At 37.9% G+C, this 19,411-nt stretch overlaps 1 protein-coding gene across 1 annotated transcript in view; it reads right to left on the bottom strand.

The window, feature by feature from the left end:
* The window catches only part of Sptlc2 (serine palmitoyltransferase long chain base subunit 2), a 112,089-nt gene that overhangs the window by 32,577 nt on the left and 60,101 nt on the right, over positions 1-19,411 (bottom strand). Inside the window, exons 6-9 of the mRNA XM_058577869.1 lie at positions 18,678-18,771; positions 15,273-15,378; positions 14,348-14,567; positions 11,554-11,680 (exon numbers count right to left, since the gene is read on the bottom strand). Of these exons, the coding sequence (XP_058433852.1) occupies positions 11,554-11,680; positions 14,348-14,567; positions 15,273-15,378; positions 18,678-18,771 (547 nt within the window). The remainder of the gene's footprint in view (positions 1-11,553; positions 11,681-14,347; positions 14,568-15,272; positions 15,379-18,677; positions 18,772-19,411) is intronic.

The raw sequence follows: 19,411 nt of genomic DNA, 5'->3' as shown, positions 1-19,411 counted from the left end.
TGGGCCATGTTGGGCTGACGGGTATCAAAGCAGACAAATCTGCCTTCCTGCCCCAGGGGTGCTGCTCCAAAGCAGTGCCTTGGGTTTCTATCTCTATATGAGAAGGAGAGCAGCTTTTGCTAACACCAAGGACTGCACAGCAAATTCCTCCCACAAGCAGGGTTTATCATTCCCTCTCTAGTAGTGACTTAATCCTTTAATTCCTTTCAATGCCAAAAACTAGGATTTCCTGAGGACTGCCACAGGATGTTGCAGCAAGCAGCAGGGGCCAAGGCTTAATGTTGTTGATTCAATATAATCAGAAGTTTAAAAAATGGTTGCTAATGCACAGCCAGAAACAGAGGGCATTAAACAAAAGGAAGAAAAGAGGCCAAATACCTTTGAAAAAGTAAGGAACTGAGCTTGAAAGGGTGCCGACTTACAGTCAGGACAGAAGTCTTTTTTTGAGGGGAGGGGGGGTGTGCAGGGCCAGGGATGGAATCTGAGGCCTAAGACATGCTAGGCAAGTGCTCTACCACTGAACCACATCCTCAGTCTGGGATAAAAAGTCTTAATTTGTCCAAAGACTATTCTACTATCCTCTTGTGGGGCTGGAACATATCATATGCCATTGCTGGAGAGAAACAAAGGGAGGAGGAAATACACTGTGTGCATCATGGTCAAGCATCAAGATCGACAAAGGTGAGCAAATAAAGACAATCACTGAAAAAAGCTGAGCGTGAACTTAAACAGCTTGAGAGGTAGATGGCAAGGTGGTAGGGTAGGAGTTTATAAGTGATTAGTACCAACATTCAATTTAAAACAAACATTTACTGTGCATAAGACCATTTGTTGGTTATGTAATAAAGAACCTGGGATTCTCAATAGGCTATAAATACACAAGTAGGAAAAAAAGAAAAACAAAAATAATTAATTCCAAGCAGCTTTGTAACACTGACCACAGTTCTTTGGGTTCCACCTTTCTCCCCACTGACTAGTTTCTAATTTCTCTACCTTTGTCACCAGCCATTTAGGAGGTAGCACAAGAATCTCAGATGTTTAGATTTTCAAGAACAATGAAAATTAGTAAGTCAGCTTTATCATTAAACCCATGTTCTACGAACCAAACATTTCCCTCATTTTTCTTTTAAAAGGAGAGACAAATGGGCTGGGGATGTGGCTCAAGTGGTTAACGTGCTCGCCTGGCATGCTCGGGGCACTGGGTTCGATCCTCAGCACCACATAAAAATAAAGATGTTGGGGCTGGGGATGTGGCTCAAGCGGTAGCACGCTAGCCTGACATGCATGCGGCCCAGGTTCGATCCTCAACACCACATACAAAGATGTTGTGTCCGCAGAAAAAAAACTAAAAAATAAATATTAAAAATTCTCTCTTTCTCTCTCTCTCTCTAAAAAAAAAAATAAAGATGTCGTGTCCACTGAAAACTAAAAAATAAATATTAAAAAATTCTCTCTCTGTCTTTCAAAAAAAAATAAAGAAAAAGGAGAGACAATATATCTTACCTCCTGGTTTCTTTTCCTCTTCCCAATTACCACCATTCAGTAGAGTTGTTTTTGTTATTCTTTGATATAAACAAGCTTTGAAAAAAAACTAAATAAATAACCTTAGGCCTGTTAAACATCAATCTGATTTTGACTGAGGTTTTTAAAAAATGTTTTTCTAGAGCCTGATCTACCAAGAAATCAGTGGTTCTGAGTAGAGCAGCCTAGAATCCTTATGTTTTTACATTTAAAAAAATTTTTTTTAAGTTGTCAATAGACCTTCATTTTTTTACTTATTTATATGTGGTGCTGAGGATTTAACCAAGTCCCTCACATGTGTGAGGCAAGTGCTCTGCCACTGAGCCCCAGCCCCTGTGTTTTAATTTTTTGAGACACTGTCTTAAGTTGTCAAAGCTAGCCTTGAACTTGCAATCCTTCCCCCTTATCGTCCACAGTAGCCTACAGAGACTACTGGCATGTGCCACAATGCCTAGAATGAATATTCTTTTTCCTAAACTCCACAGCAGTGATGCTCAACCTGGGCTTCCACTGGAAGTATCAGGAGCACTTTTAAATAACAACATACGGAAGCGCTCACCCCTAGATAGTCAAAGGTCTGCAGTGGGTCTTTGCCATTGGACACTGCTTCCAAACTTCTCATTTTGGGGCAAGGTTAAGGACTACTGCACTAAAGTGCTCAGATGCAGGCGGTCCATGGACAGAGTTTGAGCGTAGGACTTAAAAGAGTTCACCTTAACACGGTCCTTTGGAAACTCTGACAAAGACTCCTTGAACCCAACTGGAGTCAGGTTCCTCTGAGCGCTTTCTCTGTCAGACCTTGAGATTCCCTTTACAGTTTCAAGGAATACAACATGACTAAAATCCCTGCACTTGGTATCTGACCACCCTTGATATCTTGGCACCCGGTCTGCTTCCTGCAAAAATTCTGAAGGCAAGGAGTCCCTAACCCTTGATGCTTCCCTTGGTAATTGCCCACCCACTACCCTGCATTCTGGCTATAAATTCCCACTTACCTGCGCCAGAGTCAGTAAAGCCCAATCTCTCATTGCAGTGGCCCCCTATGCCTATCACCTGGCCCCTCTTGAATAAGAAGTGCCATGGGACTGAGTGTTTTGCTCAGAGGTAGAGGACTTGCCTAGCATGTGCAAGGCTCTAGGTTCAATTTCTGTCACTACAAAATCAGTTCTGTCCCTGGAGCCACCTCTCTCACTCAGTCTCTCCGCTCTACTCTATGAGTGCACTCTCACTTTTGCTTTAATAAATCTGTGTTCTGCCTGTTTAAAAAAAAAAAAAATCAATTCTTCTTTGGAAAGCTCTCATATCTGGCAAACTATCAGAAGAGTAGGTATCATTGTCTTGACAGAGGGCAGTCCCGCAGTCCATCTATCTTGTTAATTGCTTACATGCATTAAGTGATGGTAGCAATTAACCATTACAAAGTTGAAGAACACCTGGAATCAAGTCCCTTAGGCAAAATCCTAAGAATAATTCTGGGAGAAAGAGGAGGCAATTCCAATCATGTTAGGGTTTACAAAATTAGCTTTGTTCTTTAATAAGCAACAGAGATGGGGCTATAAAGTTCACAAATTAGAAGTGATCAGAAGACATAGCAAGTAAAGGTATGTCTCAGCTCAGTAACTGAACATACAAAATCACACCAAAAAATCTTTAAATTGCATTATGAAATAAAACTAAGTTAGTTGACCTACTCAATTCTTTTTTTTTAATCATTTTTTAGTTGTAGTTGGCTCAAGTGGTAGCACGCTCACCTAGCATGCTTGGGGCGCTGGGTTCGATTCTCAGCACCACATAAAAAATAAAATAAAGATATTATGTCCACCTAAAACTATTTTATTTACTTATTTTTATGTAGTGCCTGGGCCTCCCACATGCTAGGTGAGCTCTCCACTGAGCCACAACCTCAACCCTCACCTACTTAATTCTTAAAAAAAAAAAAAAAAAAAAAAGGATTCAATACTTTAATCAAGTTTAGATTCCTCAGGTCATCTTACCATATTACCAAAAAAGGAAGGACATACAGTTCAGGGCTCCTTTCTTGCCCCAGAGGAATGAACTCAAACTCTTTACTTATGTTTTGTACTAAGAACAAGATTCTACTTAACGGCCAAGTCTACATTTGTTCAAAGGTTACCTTCCAGCCTACTGCCTATGGGCATCTTAATAGCCAGTCTCAAACTAACTGAAACAAGACACAAAAAGAGTTTCTTATTGCAAGAAACTTTTATTAACATTTGGATTTGGAAGAAAGAGATGAGAGTGGAAGAAGAAACAGACCATGGTAAAAAGCTCTTGAGGGTTCAGAATAGATTTCTGAACAGAGTGGGAGGTGAAAGGGGTTACTGATCCATGGAGATGGATCAGGTAGGCAGATGCCCAAAAGGCCTTTCATTTGTCAGGCTGATTACTCACAAGGAAACATAGCTGTTCTTTGGGAAATTAGCAGACCAGAAACCAGAGAGTTAGAAATAGATTATAAAATAGTCTGTTTTAATAAAGTATTAAATAAACATTAATTATACTTCACAAGTATAAGCGGCTAATGTTAGGAAAGCCACATTTAATTTGAAGACAAGATATTAAGAAAACTTGTCCCATATGTGGGTTCAAATTTGTCCACCTGTAAAAAGTGGTCCTACAGTTTCTGATTTCAAAAGCTTATTAAGTCGTTGGTTAAAAAGGCCCTTAGTGCTAGAAAATGAAGAAATTAATTTATAAAAAGAAATTTTTTTCTTTAAATTTTTTACGTAATTTACTACCATGATAGAAGCCATAGAAAAATTTTACTTCCATAGAAAGTTTTTTTTTTTTTTTTTTTGGTAGTGCTAGGGATTGAAGCCAGGGCCTTGTGCATGCTAGGCAAGCACTCTACCAACTGAGCTATATTATATCCCCAGCCCTGTAAAGTTTGGTAAAGAATGTAAGATATGAGGGGTTGGGGATGTGGCTCAAGTGGTAGCATGCTCACCTAGCATACATGGGGCGCTGGGTTCGATTCTCAGCACCACATAAAAAATAAAATAAAGATATTAAGTTCACTTAAAACTAAAAAATAAATATTAAAAAAAAAAGAATGTAAGATCTGAATTGCTTCCAATAATTAGATGGCTTTAAGTAAGTTTAAGGTTTAACGGGGTGGAGAAGGAAGAGGTTGTCAGGGGAAAAGGAAGGAGGAACTTGAGAAAAGAGGAAGGTGAACAAAGGAAGAGTTTTTTTTTCTGAGACTAGTTCTTCCAGGGAACTTTACCCTACCCCTAGAATGGAAGGTTTTTCAAAGGCAGGGGTCATGTACTGTTCAACTCTGCACCCCTCACATAGCACCCCTACTACCAGGCACAGAACTTGATAAATGTGGAAACACAGCTTTAACAGCAGGGTTCTAAGCAGTGAGCTACCAAGTCAGGTCAGGCCTGACTCTCCCCATCAGATACAGGACTCAACTGCACTGGGGTAAGAATAAAACTGCTCACCAGGAAACTTAGTTTTTATTTGTATAAATTTCTAATAATAAGATAAATTACTTTAAAGCAGGAAAATAAAATTAAAAAATTTTAGAAGACAAATAAATTGTTCCTGGGCTCAAAAGGCATGGTTGTTTGGAACAAGGATTAAAAGCTGTCACCCCCAGAAGAAGCAAGGGCAAGACGTTATTTTTCCAACAGTTCTGCCCAGGCATGGGAATTGTGAGATGCTTCTTTGTAAAATGTGCCTCAGTTCTCCTAACTTAGTTTTTGACAGTTCTACCTTATTAACAAGTCTATTACTGTAATTAATTCAGTGGGACAAATGAATTTTAATTAAACCTCAATCTTCCTAAGGTATTCATTTTTTTTTTTTTTCTTCTGCACCAACAACCATCAGAATGGGCCCAGCTCCTTCAAAACTAAGAAGTGAGCCAGGAGTGGTGGTTCATGCCTTTCATCACAGCTACTCTGTAATCCCAGTTATTCTGAGGCTGAACCAGGAGTATTGCAAACTCAAGGCCAGCTTAGGCAACTCAGCAAGACCCTGCCTCAAAATAAAATAAAAAAGGCTAGGGATCAAGCTCAGTAGTAGAGTTATGATCTACATATATGAAGCCCTGGGTTCAATTCCTAGTGCTGCCCGCCCCCCGCCCCCCAAAAAACCCTCAAACACTAAGAAGTAAGAAAAGCTCAGTATTCTATGTGGAAAGTGATTTGTCATCATTTTACATTTATCTATGTACCTGTCTAGTTTATGCTATTCCATGATTTGGCCATTCTGGCTCAAGATTAGACTATGCAGCAATGTTACAATAAAGCCCACCCGTATTTGAATATTTGTAGATCATGTGTGCACTCAATTAACAAATTTATTGAAATGATACTAAATGTCAGACACTAAGCCAGGTGTTATTCATGTTATTGTTAACTATACCTTTAGTAAGAAATAAAATTCATCAAAGTACAGCTCTGGAAAAATGAAAGAAAAAAAAACAAAACAAAATTTTGGTGGACTTGGTCATTTTGCCTTGATCATAGATTTTGGAGCCAAATTTTCATTGCTGGATGTGCATCAGTGTTAATGTGAAGTAAAAAATTCCAAGTGTCTAGAGGAACTTGTTGGAATGTCCCATGCCTAGCTTTTTCTACTCACAAGCCTGTTCTAACTCAACAATGCCATTTAAGGCACAATTTCCATTCACTCCTAAGTCACACGCTGCTCCACATCCACTGGCCAAAGGCCATATGTCCCTCTCTTCCTTGGGGAAAGGATAGGAAGCAGGAAAGGGTGGGAGGAAGGAGAATGCCTGCAAAGCAGGATGGCAATGGATCTCATCTTCCCTTGCCTGCTGTGACTTTGCTGAAAGTGCTACCCCCTCCCCCAAAGCAGCACATCTTCTCACAGGAAAGTCGGAAACATTTGTTAATACCAACCACATACCATTCATGCATGTATTTAAGCCTTATTTTTTTTTTTTTACAATTTTTTTTTTATTTTAATATTTATTTTTTAGTTTTTTCGGCAGACACAACATTTTTGTTTGTATGTGGTGCTGAGGATCGAACCCGGGCCGCAAGCATGCCAGGCGAGCGCGCTACCACTTGAGCCACATCCCCAGCCCCAATATTTAAGCCTTATTTAACATTATTTTAAGCAGGCTTTATTTCCACTTAAGTTTTTTAAAAATATTTTTTTAGTTATACATGGACACAATACCTTTATTTGGTTTATTTATTTTTATGTGGTGCTGAGGATCGAACCCAGTGCCTCACATGTGCAAGGCAAGTTCTCTGTCACCGAGCCACAGCCCCAACCCTCCACTTAAGCGTTTAATATACTTTCTGCAGTCTAACAATAAAAAAGTTTTGATAAAATAATAAATGTAATATATTTGCATGGCAAAGTTTTAATAGCATAGAATATTACTAAATAATAATAAACATTTCTCCCTGAACACTAGCCACCTCCATCCCACTCCCAGGAAGTCTATGTCGGGCTTTTCTGGTAGTTGGCACCAGTGTTGAAAAGACCTCTGCTTCCTATGTCATCAATCCTAGATTATGTCTGAGGCCTTCATACTTCTCCACATTCCACCTTTCCTCCATGAATCACCATCATTTTTGTAATATTACTATTTTTAATTCTTCTAGTGGATAGTTACCTTTGTAAATTTAGAAAGTTTTTCTTAAACCTCGAAATTTGTTCATAAACTTAAGACAGTACCTATTGGTGCTTCACTAACTCTGGTAACATACTGATAGTGGGTGGGGAAACTTGAAATGTATAGAAGCTAGTGGAAAGAATTTAGAAGTCTTTAAAGATGTCTACCAAAATCACTGCAAGGTACATACACTCTAAAGAATCTCACAAAGAAGACACTACAAAGATCACTGTTGCAGTATTATGTAACATTTAAAAATAGCTCTAATAGGGGCTGGGGTTCAGCCATAGTGCACTTGCCTGGCATGTGTGAGGCACTGGGTTCGATTCTTAACATCACATTAAAATAAATAAATAAAATAAAGGTATTGTGTCCATCTACAACTAAAAAAAATTTTTTAAAGTATTAAAAATGCTACTCACACCCTTTTATCCTCCCCCCCCAAAAAAACTGAATACACTTGTGTGTCTTCATCAGTGATACTGCACAGTAAGGACTCCACTACGTTTCCCACTTACGCATTCAACTGTTTCTCCATTTCCCTCTCACTCAGAGATGTCTTTAGGTACGTGGGCTTACCTACTTTCTTCATAGCTTTTATACACATCATGGGAAATTTTTTGTCATAATGTGGGAAGATGACCAGGATAAAACACAACATAGTCAAACAACTCTAGCAGACAGAAGACACCCCCCCCCCTCAGGAAAAGAGCCTCATGAGTAATACACATCCTGCAGCAGCTTCCCCAGACTCACGCTCAGCACTTTGGGTAGCCTGCCAAGGGAGACTTATGACATGGGGTTTTCATTCATACACTTAAATCTCATAAACATTTCTGTGAGATATTACAGCAAGTAGAGTGAGTCCTCCAGAACGGGGAACACGTACTCCATATGCTATTTATGGGCAAACACACTCCCTAAAGTATGAAAGCACTGAGGGAGACAACTGCAGGACAGCGACTGTCTTCTAGGGAGTGGGTGGGAGACACAGGATCAGGAAAAGATAGCTGAAAAGTTTCATATATCTTTTGATTTCTTTTTAAAAGGTGAAATAAGGGTCTGGGGCTGTGGCTCAGTGTAGAGTGCTCGCCTAGCATGCATGAGGCATTGGGTTTGATCCTCAGCACCATATAAAAATAAAATAAAGATACCATGTTCACCTAAAACAAAAAAAAATATTTTTTTAAAAAAGGTGAGATAAAAGGTGAAATGCTATCATTATTAAAATACCAGCACAAGGCATGTTATTTCCTGTACGTTTCATGAAATTTGAAGGACCAATGAAATTCTTAACCTATCTGAAACAGGCACAAGTCTACCAATATTGAGCAGATCACAGAAACTATTCAAGAATTTGAATCTGATACTACACAGGACAAGGGAACTAGCGAGTGCCTGTGGTTTTTGCCCTGTAAACCTCGTACCCTGACAAGACTGCCTTCCATGAGAATCTCCACCCCAGCCTCTGGCCTCATGATTCCAACCTTGACCACTCTTTGCCTCACACAGATCTGCCCTGGCCACAGTGGCCACCTTGCTACTCCTTGAACACAGAGTTGCCTCCATTTCAGGGAACTTCTGCCCCTGGGTTTTCATGTCTAAATCCTCACCTTCTTCAAATCCTTGCTAAAATCCACAACCACTACCCTCTTTAAAATGACAAAGTGAGTCCCCAGCTTCTTAACCCCTACTTCCCTGCTTATCTACCTGTCAGTTCTTACCACTTTCTAGCATTATGTAATTCACAGACCTCCACCCACAAAAGAAAACCCAGAAATTTGGGGATGTTTTATCCTTTGATGAATACAGGTGCCTGGATAGCACCTAGCACAATGCAGGCACTTAAATATCTTAATTAATAAAGCTTCAATCATTCTATACTACAGTGTTCTCTGGTACTCACACAACTACCAATCATTCTTTGCACCCACAATACTGCTCAAGTATATACTTTAATTCAAATAGTCTGAGTGTATTCCCATTTCTGTGAATTCTGATTCAGAGTCTAACATGCAGTAAGAAACTTGATGTTTTTAGAATTAATGAATTCAACATCTTGAACATAAGGGATGCAGGACATTTCTATTACAAAAAGAATCACCCTCAGGTAACCAACTGCAGGTCTCTCTTTAGAAAGATCACCTTAAGGCACAATCAGAAGACTACTGTCGGGGTTCAGAGCTTTTTTTCTACAAGGACAATAAAAAGATGCACTCAAAATGTCATAAAAATAAATATCATCTTAACACATACACAGATAAAAGAAGTCAGGTCAAGTTTAATTAAGATCCAATAGCAGGCTATGGAGAAAAGGTATTTATCTCTACTTTTTTATTTTTATTGACCTCTGTTTTGACAGAGAAACAATGAATAGAAGTTATCATGCTAATTAAACATTTCAGGGAATAAATTTTAAAATAAATTATTTAAAAGTTGGTAGTGGGGCTGGGGTTATAGCTCAGTGGCAGAGCACTTGCCTAGCACATGTGAGGCATTGGGTTTGATCCTCAGTACCACATAAAAATAAATAAATATATAAAATAAAGGCGGTGGGGGAAGCTGATAGGAAAAGTTTTTAAAATGGCCACAAATTCTTTGACATGCCTCGAGTTGGGGAAGTGCAGGTTAATACTCCATGCCCTTCATTCTGGCCTGACCTTAGTCATGAATGAGCTTATTTAACAACTAATCAGAAGAGGTCATGGAGTTTCAGCCAGGTTCTTTGGAATGCCTGCTCTCTAAAGTGTCCTTTCACAAACTGTTACCCAGTCATGATATCATGGAAAGGAATCATAAAGGTACTCCGGTCACATCATGGCTAAGCCTGTCTTAGCCTAGGTCAGTCTAGCCCAGGTGTCCTGTGAAGAAGCTACCAGATGATCCCAGTCCCAAGTCATCTAAGTCTTCCAGTATTTGAGTCTTCCAAGCTAGTCCCAGACACTCCGCAGCAAAGACAAGCCGTCCCTGCTGTGCCCTGACCAAATTCCTGACCCACAGAATCTGAGCATAAATAACTGGTTGTTGTGTTGCACCACTAAGCTTTGGGGTGGCTGGAGAGAAAGAACTGGAAACAAGTGCTGCCCCAAGTCTTTTTCTAATCACCATACTTAATTTTTTCATGAGATGTCATTGGTTAGTACATACAAGTCATTTATCCAGAAGTAGTATGGCACAAGATTCATGCTCTAGCAAAGGACAAAGTACTGACTCAATATTAACTTTGAAAGATGTCAGTCCTTTCCTAACCACCCAAGTTTGTGCCCTATACCAATAAGGTGAACATACCTCATGAAGTCACTCAAGAAATGCTAATGTGTCTGTCTCCTTCTCACTCTCTTCTCTCTCAGAGCAAAGCATTCTCTTTTCAATAATACCACATCAGAAAGAGGAAAGTAAATTGTAGCTATTGGTACTCATGAGGCCCTAATGCTATGTGTGCAATATTTCTGAAATATTTTCTTCCTGAAGAAACAAATTCATAAAATTAAAAATGATCACAATTTACTATTTCCAAAAATCTTTCCCTAGAAACAAGGATCTATAACTGATAGAAAAAATATTAAGGCAAAATTTTGATTTCAGAAAACAACTTTAATCAAAATCAGATGGACCCCTTTGTTCTTGTTTTTAAGCACAAATATTTCAATCTTAAAGTATTATATAGCTATAGAGTGAAGAGCTCAAGGCTAATAATAAAAAATCTTTTATTAAAGTCATTCTTGTAAAAGCAAAAAAAGTAACAAGTAAAATTAAATGTATATCTTACACTGGCAATAGAAATACTTTTTAAAGTAAAAACAACAAAAACTCAATTTTATTATAACTAGTCTGTAGTCAATACTGCCCTCTGGTGACACAAAATAAAAGTCAAATGTCAGAAAGTGAATGTAATACTTGATTTCAGTGTTCAAGTCAAGGTATCTAGTCTGGACTATAAATTCTACCAAAGACAAAATAAATAGATTCATTATTACCTTCATTATCTATTTCATGTTAAATTAGAAACTCTCAAGGGTTCTTATACACGGAAAGAGCAGTTCTTGCATAAACTATTAATGAAACATCATTACATGGTAAATTTTATCTTCCGTAAAATTATTCAATTTAAGGAAGACCCTGAAGGCATGCTGCTCATAAGTTAAGAGGGCATGCAGGACAGTGAGAGGAAAGCCTTGCCATCTGTAAACAGAAAATTCCATGGAAAGGGAGCCATAGTTCTCAGCGCCTGTGTATCTAACACACTGAAAAGTGCCCATGGAAACCAAGGCCTCACAAGCCTGCCAACTCTGCCCCTCAGGAAACCTTACTCCTTATTTTTAGGAAAAAAGCTTAACAAAAAAGAGCACATTTGGCTGCTAAATATTCACTGAGTGTAGGAAATGTTTCAAGAAAAAAAGACTTACCAAGGCTAGTGCCATCCTGCCCCATGATGCACTTCATAGAGGTGATGATCTGCTCCACCACAGGGGGTGACAGAGATGTGGCATACACTGCACTGTGAGAATGTGTACGCAAATAGTCAATCAGCTCCTGGGGAGTTCAAAGAGGCAGATAATTAGAGGCAATTCTTTAATTTACTGGCAATGTCAGTCACTACCTTCCTTCCAGGTGCCAGTGGACACCTCCCTTGAATGGCCTGGCAGAGACACTAACCTGAGATGTGAGGTCAACCGACAGGGTCAAAGTGTACTGTCAGCAACAACTGGGTTAGAATCTCTACAAAGGCTTTTAATCTTTGTTTCATTTTTTTTTAAACCAATTTCAAAGTATCTTTTCTCTATTTAATGTTACCAACAAACAAGGAGGGTTCTGGATTTCCCTTTTAGATACAATGATTTACTTCTAAGCATTACAGAAAATTTCACTTTCATCTCACCTTATACTTGCAAGGCTTATCCTTATACCCTTAAAGTAATAGTACTCAGTCTTGGGGTTCAGCTTGGTGGTAGAGCAAATGCCTGGCATGTGTGAGATTCTGGGTCAGTCCCCAGCAATAAATAAACAAATAAATAAATAAATAAATAGTCTCTAATATTGATTTTAAGGGCATCAGAATATCCTCCAGTTATATGGAGATTTATAAAATTATATAAATGTGGCAGAAATAAGTCTTTCATTAGAACACCAATGCTACCTCACTGCATAAAGTAAAGCCCTGTTACAAGGATTTCTAAAACAACTAATTATATACCCCTGTTCTCTGGTACTTTTTAACTTCACTTAAATCTTTAAATAAATAAAATGTGGGGCTGAGGCTATGGCTCAATGGTAGAGCGCTCACCTGGCACTAGTGAGGCACTGGGTTTGATCCTCAGCACCACATAAAAATAATGTGGTGCTAAATATATATGTAAAAAAATACAAAATAAATAAATGTGCACACAAGTGTTATTACCAAAACCAAGTAAATAAACAAAAATACAGTATAACATGTGCTAACACTTCTAAAATAGTAAAAAACATGCCCCCAAACCCAGAAGCACAAATGTTATACTTAAATGATCTCCCAGAATATTACTTTTCTATACTCTGGTATACAGGAATAAATCTTACCAAAAAGCAGTTAACTCTCCAAAATAAGCCTAGTTCCATTAACAAAAAGGGTAACATTTGAGAATAAAATCCACCAAACCTGATTAAAACCTACTGAAAATGTGTTTTCCCTAAAAGGCAACCAATTATTTAAAGAATGACTATTCTTTAAGACACCCAACACCAGGAATTTAGAACATTTTTGAGTACCTACCACTATGTGCTATATACGAATATCTGACATATACCATTTTTTCCTAATGTTACAGTGATTTTTAAAAATACTTTTATGAAAATATAAACCACATGCTATTATATTCACCTTTTAATTTTTTGGTACCAGGGATTGATGAGCCCAGAGGTGCTTAACCATGGAGCCACACCTCCAACCCTTTTTATTTTGAGATAGCAAGGCCCTAAGCAACTTAATGAGACCCTAAGTTGATGAGGCTAACTTTGTTATGATCCTGCTGCCTCAGCCTCCTGAGCCACTGGGATTAAAGGCATGCACCACTGAGCCTGGCTCATATTCACCTTTTGAAAGTGTACAATTCAGTGGCTTTTAGCATATTTGGAATAGTGCAACTTTCACCAGCATCTAATTTTAAAATATTTACATCACCCTAAAAGAGAAACCCATTAAAGGTCCCTTCTACTTCTCCCTCTCCTCAGCCCTGGCAACTTCTAATCTACTTTCTGTTTCTACACCTATTCTTAATAGAAAACTTCAAGAAAAATCATCATACAATATGTGACCCTTGCCGACTGACTTTTCTCTTAACAGGATGTTGTCAAAGTGCATCCCTGTTGTATTAGGCACATATCATTTTAAACTCTTATTACAATATTACAAGAGCTAGGCATATCTATCTTTATTTTAATGACAAAGAAACTGAAAAATTAAATGCTTTCCTGAAGGTCTCACAAAGCAAGCAGAGGCAAATCCAGGCCTGTTTCCTTGGTTCACCATTGCCACCATGCCACATTGATTTTTTTCTTTTTTGAGAGAGAGAGAGAGAATTTTTTTTTTAATATTTATTTTTTAGTTTTCAGTGGACACAACAACTTTATTTTATTTTTATGTGGTACTGAGAATCCAATCCAGCGCCCCGCTCATGCCAGGCGAACGCACTATCACTTGAGCCACATCCCCAGTCCCACATTGGTTTTTAGTTACCTCAAAGTTCACTATATAATTTCAGAATTGAAAGATACAATGTTCTGTAGCACCCTAGAGCTAGCAAATGCTTTTTCTTCCTCTTTCTATGTTCACCCTTGATACATTTGAGTCCAAGGGCCGGGAAACCGAGCTTCTGTTCCCACTAGCTCCCATGACAACAACACTACTTTCGAAACCCAGCAGCAGACTGGCAACAGGAAGCAGCACTGTGTGTCCTCTCACAAAAGAGGGTATTCTATATCTCAAACCAGAACGTAGTTTAGAAAGAAGCTCAAATAAGAAAACAACCAACAATGAACAGAACCAGCCTTTAGCTCAGTGAGGAGACATCAGCGTCACTCTCCGGGCAGCTGAAGCGGGAAGCCCACTGGCACTAGGAGCTAAGCCACAAACAAACTCAGGATCTCCACACCCCAGTTCAGGACTCATCTGCTAAACACTGCCAAGTTCAGGCGTCCTGTTTTCATCTTTAATGGCCCATTCACCTTCTTGCCTCCAATGTATCCTCCAGAAGCACCAAAGCTCTTTGTGAACGTTCCCATCATGACATCCACATCCTCAGGATTCAAGCCAAAGTAGTCTACCACACCTCGACCTTTAGGGCCCAGGGCGCCGATGCTGTGAGCCTCATCCAGATACAAGTATGCCTTGTATTTCTTCTTGAGGGCAATCACTTCAGGAAGGCGAACAATAGACCCCTCCATGCTGGCAAAACAGGATTAAAAAAATATATACATTGAGACTTTTTAACCTCTCAAAATTAGAAATTGTTGCTTTATTATTCATATTGTGAGTTTATTTCTTTTTAAATCATCTAACGACTCCACCTGTGGTTTTAAATCGACAGGGTTAGTTGGTGCCATGGCTTGGCAGAAATCTAGAGGAAAGGAGATTAGATCTTTTAAGACAAGTGCCAGAATACAATAGATCCTAATACATGACAGAAAGAATTAAGGTCACAGCAGAGTCTTCTAAAGCCTTGTACTTACAGGCAACATTAGACTTTTGTATTACATTGCATACACAATTAAAATTACACAAAAGAGTAAAAAATTAGGAGATCAAAGAATAAGGACTAGCAACATTAATCGAAGAAAAATATTTCTTAAAATTAAGTGGTATGTAATTTGGTTTGACATATTAGAATCCATATTCTTGCCCATATGTGTGAGTTCCCTTGCCAAGAGAAAAATACAGGACCCAAAGAGAATGGGCATTAGGAGACTGTGTAGTGTACACACAAAAAGCCTTCTATTCCAGTGCTGACTTTGCTTCCAGGGTTTTCAACAAGTCATGATACTGTTTCTTTAGTTTCCAGAGGGTGCAATGTAGCATTCCCTCCTTCAGCTTAACAATTCTAGAACTTCATGGACCCAAGTCACAAAGATCAGGACAGTGAAGTAGGATTACCTATATATTCCTTCCACAAGAATTAGAATTTTCTTCCAGGGCCTTCGTGTCCGAGGCTGACCATAAACAATGGCATCTTTTAATAGCTTCTCTAGGCTTTGCATATCTACAAGTACATGAAAAAGAATTGAGTCATAGACAATCTTCCTTTTTCCTAACTTTCTTCCAAAAATTCAAATACACATTTCTTACTCATTCAGGAAGTGTGTCTTGAATAGCAAAGAACACGAACAAAAATAGAGTCAAGCAAAATAAGACTAGGGCAAAATGGTGAACTATTGCCACCTTTAACTGAAACCTAAATATGACAAATATTCAAAACCATCAACATGATTAAATAACTGTGGGTACTGTCTGCTTCAGTTGCTTACCATGCTTTATGAAATGACCAATGCTTCATCTTAAATACTTTGCCTTCAAGTTAGCTTTTCTGTGTTTGTAGAATCAAAGTATATCTCTAATCCTAGTGAGTCATTCATAAAGAAGAGCATAAAGAAGACTGAACAAGAGTGTGAACAAAGGGCTGGGAATGTAGCTCAGTGACAGTGCTTGGCCTAATGTGCACCAGTACCAAATAAAAAGTGTGTGAACAAATCATCACAAATATGTATACCTATACTTCAAAGTGTAGTCTCTACTTCCTTCCACCTGGGATGTACTCAATAAGTGCTTGTTAAATAGCCTTAATAGCCTAATCTTGGTACCGGGTTTAAAATACACCAATCTGGGTGCTTGTGTCTATGTTTTAAGCGAGCTTGGCAAGCAGTTGAGACTGTTCCCTATTCAACTTCCTCAGCCATTCATACATAACCAAGTTCTGTGGCTCTGCTAGTGCTTAAGGTGGTTAATCCGCCTAGGACACGACCTGGTATTACCATTATGAGGATCATATGGTAAAGTTCCTATTAAAGACAAATGCTTTGAAGACTGTTGCCACCATTATGACCTCCATATTTAAAATATTTGCTCTGAAATGAATCTTAAAAAATTCCCCCAGGGGCTGGGGTTGTTGCTCAGTGGTAGCGCACTTGCCTAGCATGCGTGAGGCACTGGGTTTTGATTCTCAGCACCACATACAAATAAATAAAATAAAGGTCCAGGGGCTGGGGATGTGGCTCAAGCGGTAGGGCGCTCGCCTGGCGTGCGTGCCGCCCGGGTTCAATCCTCAGCACCACATACAAACAAAGATGTTGGGTCTGCCGAAAACTGAAAAATAAATATTAAAAAATTCTCTCTCTCTCGCTCTTTTAAAAGAATTTAAAAAATAAAAAATAAATAAAGGTCCATCAACAACTAAAAAATATTTTTTAAAAAATTCCCCCAAATCTAATCCCCAATTCTGGGGGATATTTAATAGTAGCAGGAGACACCTCACCATAAAATATGAATTTGCATTTTTTATTGCTCATCACTGGAGAAGGGGTTTACAAAATTACATGTTTGCTCTTTTCATAAAAGAACTGTGATAAGGAGAAATAAAGGAATAAAAACACAAAACACAAACACAAATATGATAACCAGAGGCTGAGATTGTGCTTAAACTTTCAGCTATTTGCAATAAAGCAGTTTGCACCCTTCCTAAGACAGAAGATGCTCTGTACAGGAGTATATTTGCCCTAATTTTTAAAAACATATTTTTAGTTGTCAATGGACCTTTATTTTATTTATATGCAGTGCTTAGAATCCAACCCAGCACCTCACACATGCTAGACAAGTGCTCTACCACTGTGTCTCAACCCCAGCCCAATCTGTCCTAATTTGAAGTCTATAGTTCTGCAGATAGCAATGTGTGGCAATCAGCCAGAGACAAGTGTATACTTGTTATTTGAGTTTCTTATGTTTATAGACAGAAAGGAAGAGGAAAATAAATATTGATTCTAAGTTTTAGACAAGAAGAAATATCTATAACAAAATGCTTAATCATATTATCTATTTGGGAAAAAAACATTTAATCTCTTTCCCCTATTTCCTCAAATTTTACTATATATTTCCTCAAATTTCACGGAAATTTAGGTTGAAATATATAGTAAAACTCCCAGAAAAGTACAACTTAATGTTTGAAATGAGGAAGACATTAAGTAAAATCCAACAGTCCCAACAAGCATGACAAAATAATTTTGTGTCTGCATAGCAAGACACACAAAAAAAGAGTCAAAAATAAATTAAAAAATGGTGCAAATTTATATATAAAGGGCTCTTACAATCAGAGGAAAAGATAAACAGTTTGAAAGTGGCCAATTTATAAAGTAACACCAGTAAATAAGTATATAAAATAACTATATAAAAAGTTGCTTTACACTTAATAATCAAAGAAATAAAAATCAATGTATTATTTATTTACTAATTAGATTCAAAAAGATTTAAAATGATTCATAATAACCTATGTTGTCCAATGATTAGAAAGAGTTATTTGTATAATGCTTAAAAGCAATTTGGAAAAGGATTAAAAATTTACACTCTCTTACTCAAGCATTCTGAGACTGCTAGGCACTAATCAGATGATTGTACAAAAATGGGAGTGAAGTGCAGTTTCTAATAGAAAAGTTTAGAAACAATCTGAGGTTCATACTGAGGGGCGGATTCACTTATGGCAAAATCAGAAATAATTGCCAAACTGGCATTAAAGGAGGATGTAGTCATAGCTACTAACAATCTATGTTCACATTGTTAAAAAAAGGAAATTGCAGGTTACACCTTAGGTTTCATTTGATAAAACAAAATACATTTTAGGCAAGAAAAACAGAAGAAAGTCATTAAGACCCATAATCCTTTTCTCCAGAGGTAAAGAACATTTTGGAATATACTATTCTAGACTTTTGATCTGTACATACACACATTTTGGCAAAAGATGTTAAACATATGGTGCAGTAATCTTTTTCTCACTGTGTGTATTTTAACTATGAAAATTATGTTGTATTGTGTATTATTTAATAGTACACAGATATTTCCACTTGGAGAGCAGGTTTTTGCTTTCTGGCACTTTTCTCTGAGGTCCTACAGTATCTGTACATATCCAGATCTCCGTACTTGCCTATTGTATTGTAGATGCTGGTTTAACTGTTAAATCTTTATTAACCAGAGATCCTACAGATCAAGAATCCTGACTTATTATCTCAATACCCTTCAGGCATCTATTATGTATACTTTTTAACAAGAGATTTGCAAACAAGAAGATGGAATGGAAAACCTGAAAGTCAATTAAAAGGAGACTATCATATTTTGCATAAAAGATCTGTGTTTTTACTCCAATGAGGAAGTGCACAACTTTTAAAAAACAGGAGAAGAACATTTTAAATTTTCTATTTAGCTTCATTTATGTTTTCTATTATTAATAGAAGTAATGTTACCATTGACACAAAGAATATTAAACCTAAAGCATATAGTGAATTCTATGACAAAACTCACTGTTGTGCTTGAAGATTCGAATGGTTGCCCCCGACAGTCTGGCTCCTAGAACCAGCGATGCGTGGTTTAGCTCATCGCTCAGAATTAAGCAACCCTGCAAAACCACAAGCATAGGAAGGTAAGATGATGGAGGGGAAAGTGTTAATTATGCAAATTACAAAAGGCTACAGTCACTAATAATTAAACCCTATTAAGGAAACCCTACACAACAGCAAAGTGATCGATTTTTTAAAAAGTGTATTTGTTTTTGCAGAGATACCTTAGAAATCGATGCAAAATCCTAGCCTATTTAATACCTTCATTCTGTGATGGACCTAAACATTCAGATACACAGCAAGAGGTTCTTATTCATATCTAAAATCATAAGATTTTAGCATATGAATAAGACCATCTTTAAAAGATTTGGTTTTCTCTGATTTGAGAATATTCTCTCTCTCTCTGTACCAGGGATTGAGATCAGGGCACTCAACCACTGAGCCACATCTATTTTGTATTTTATTTAGAAACAGGGTCTTACTGAGTTGCTTAACGCCTTGCTTTTTGCTGAGGCTGATTTTGAACTCACAATCCTCCTGTCTCAGCCTCCTGAGCAGCTGGGATTACAGGCATGTGCTATTGATTTGAGAATATTTCAACTGAATTTTGATATGCTGTACTGTTTACTTGTAGGAAATGGCATCTCAGAGTTAAGCCTGTAGAAATGGGGCACTGTTTCTCTCTACTAACCATATCAT

The sequence above is a fragment of the Marmota monax genome, unplaced genomic scaffold (assembly GCF_021218885.2).
Source record: "Marmota monax isolate L192 unplaced genomic scaffold, Marmota_monax_Labrador192_F-V1.1 WCK01_AAM20220418_F8-fsc00017, whole genome shotgun sequence".
Taxonomy (NCBI): domain Eukaryota; kingdom Metazoa; phylum Chordata; class Mammalia; order Rodentia; family Sciuridae; genus Marmota; species Marmota monax.
The sequence above is the reverse complement of the archived record's forward strand: the minus strand, read 5'-3'. Positions and strand labels throughout refer to the sequence as shown.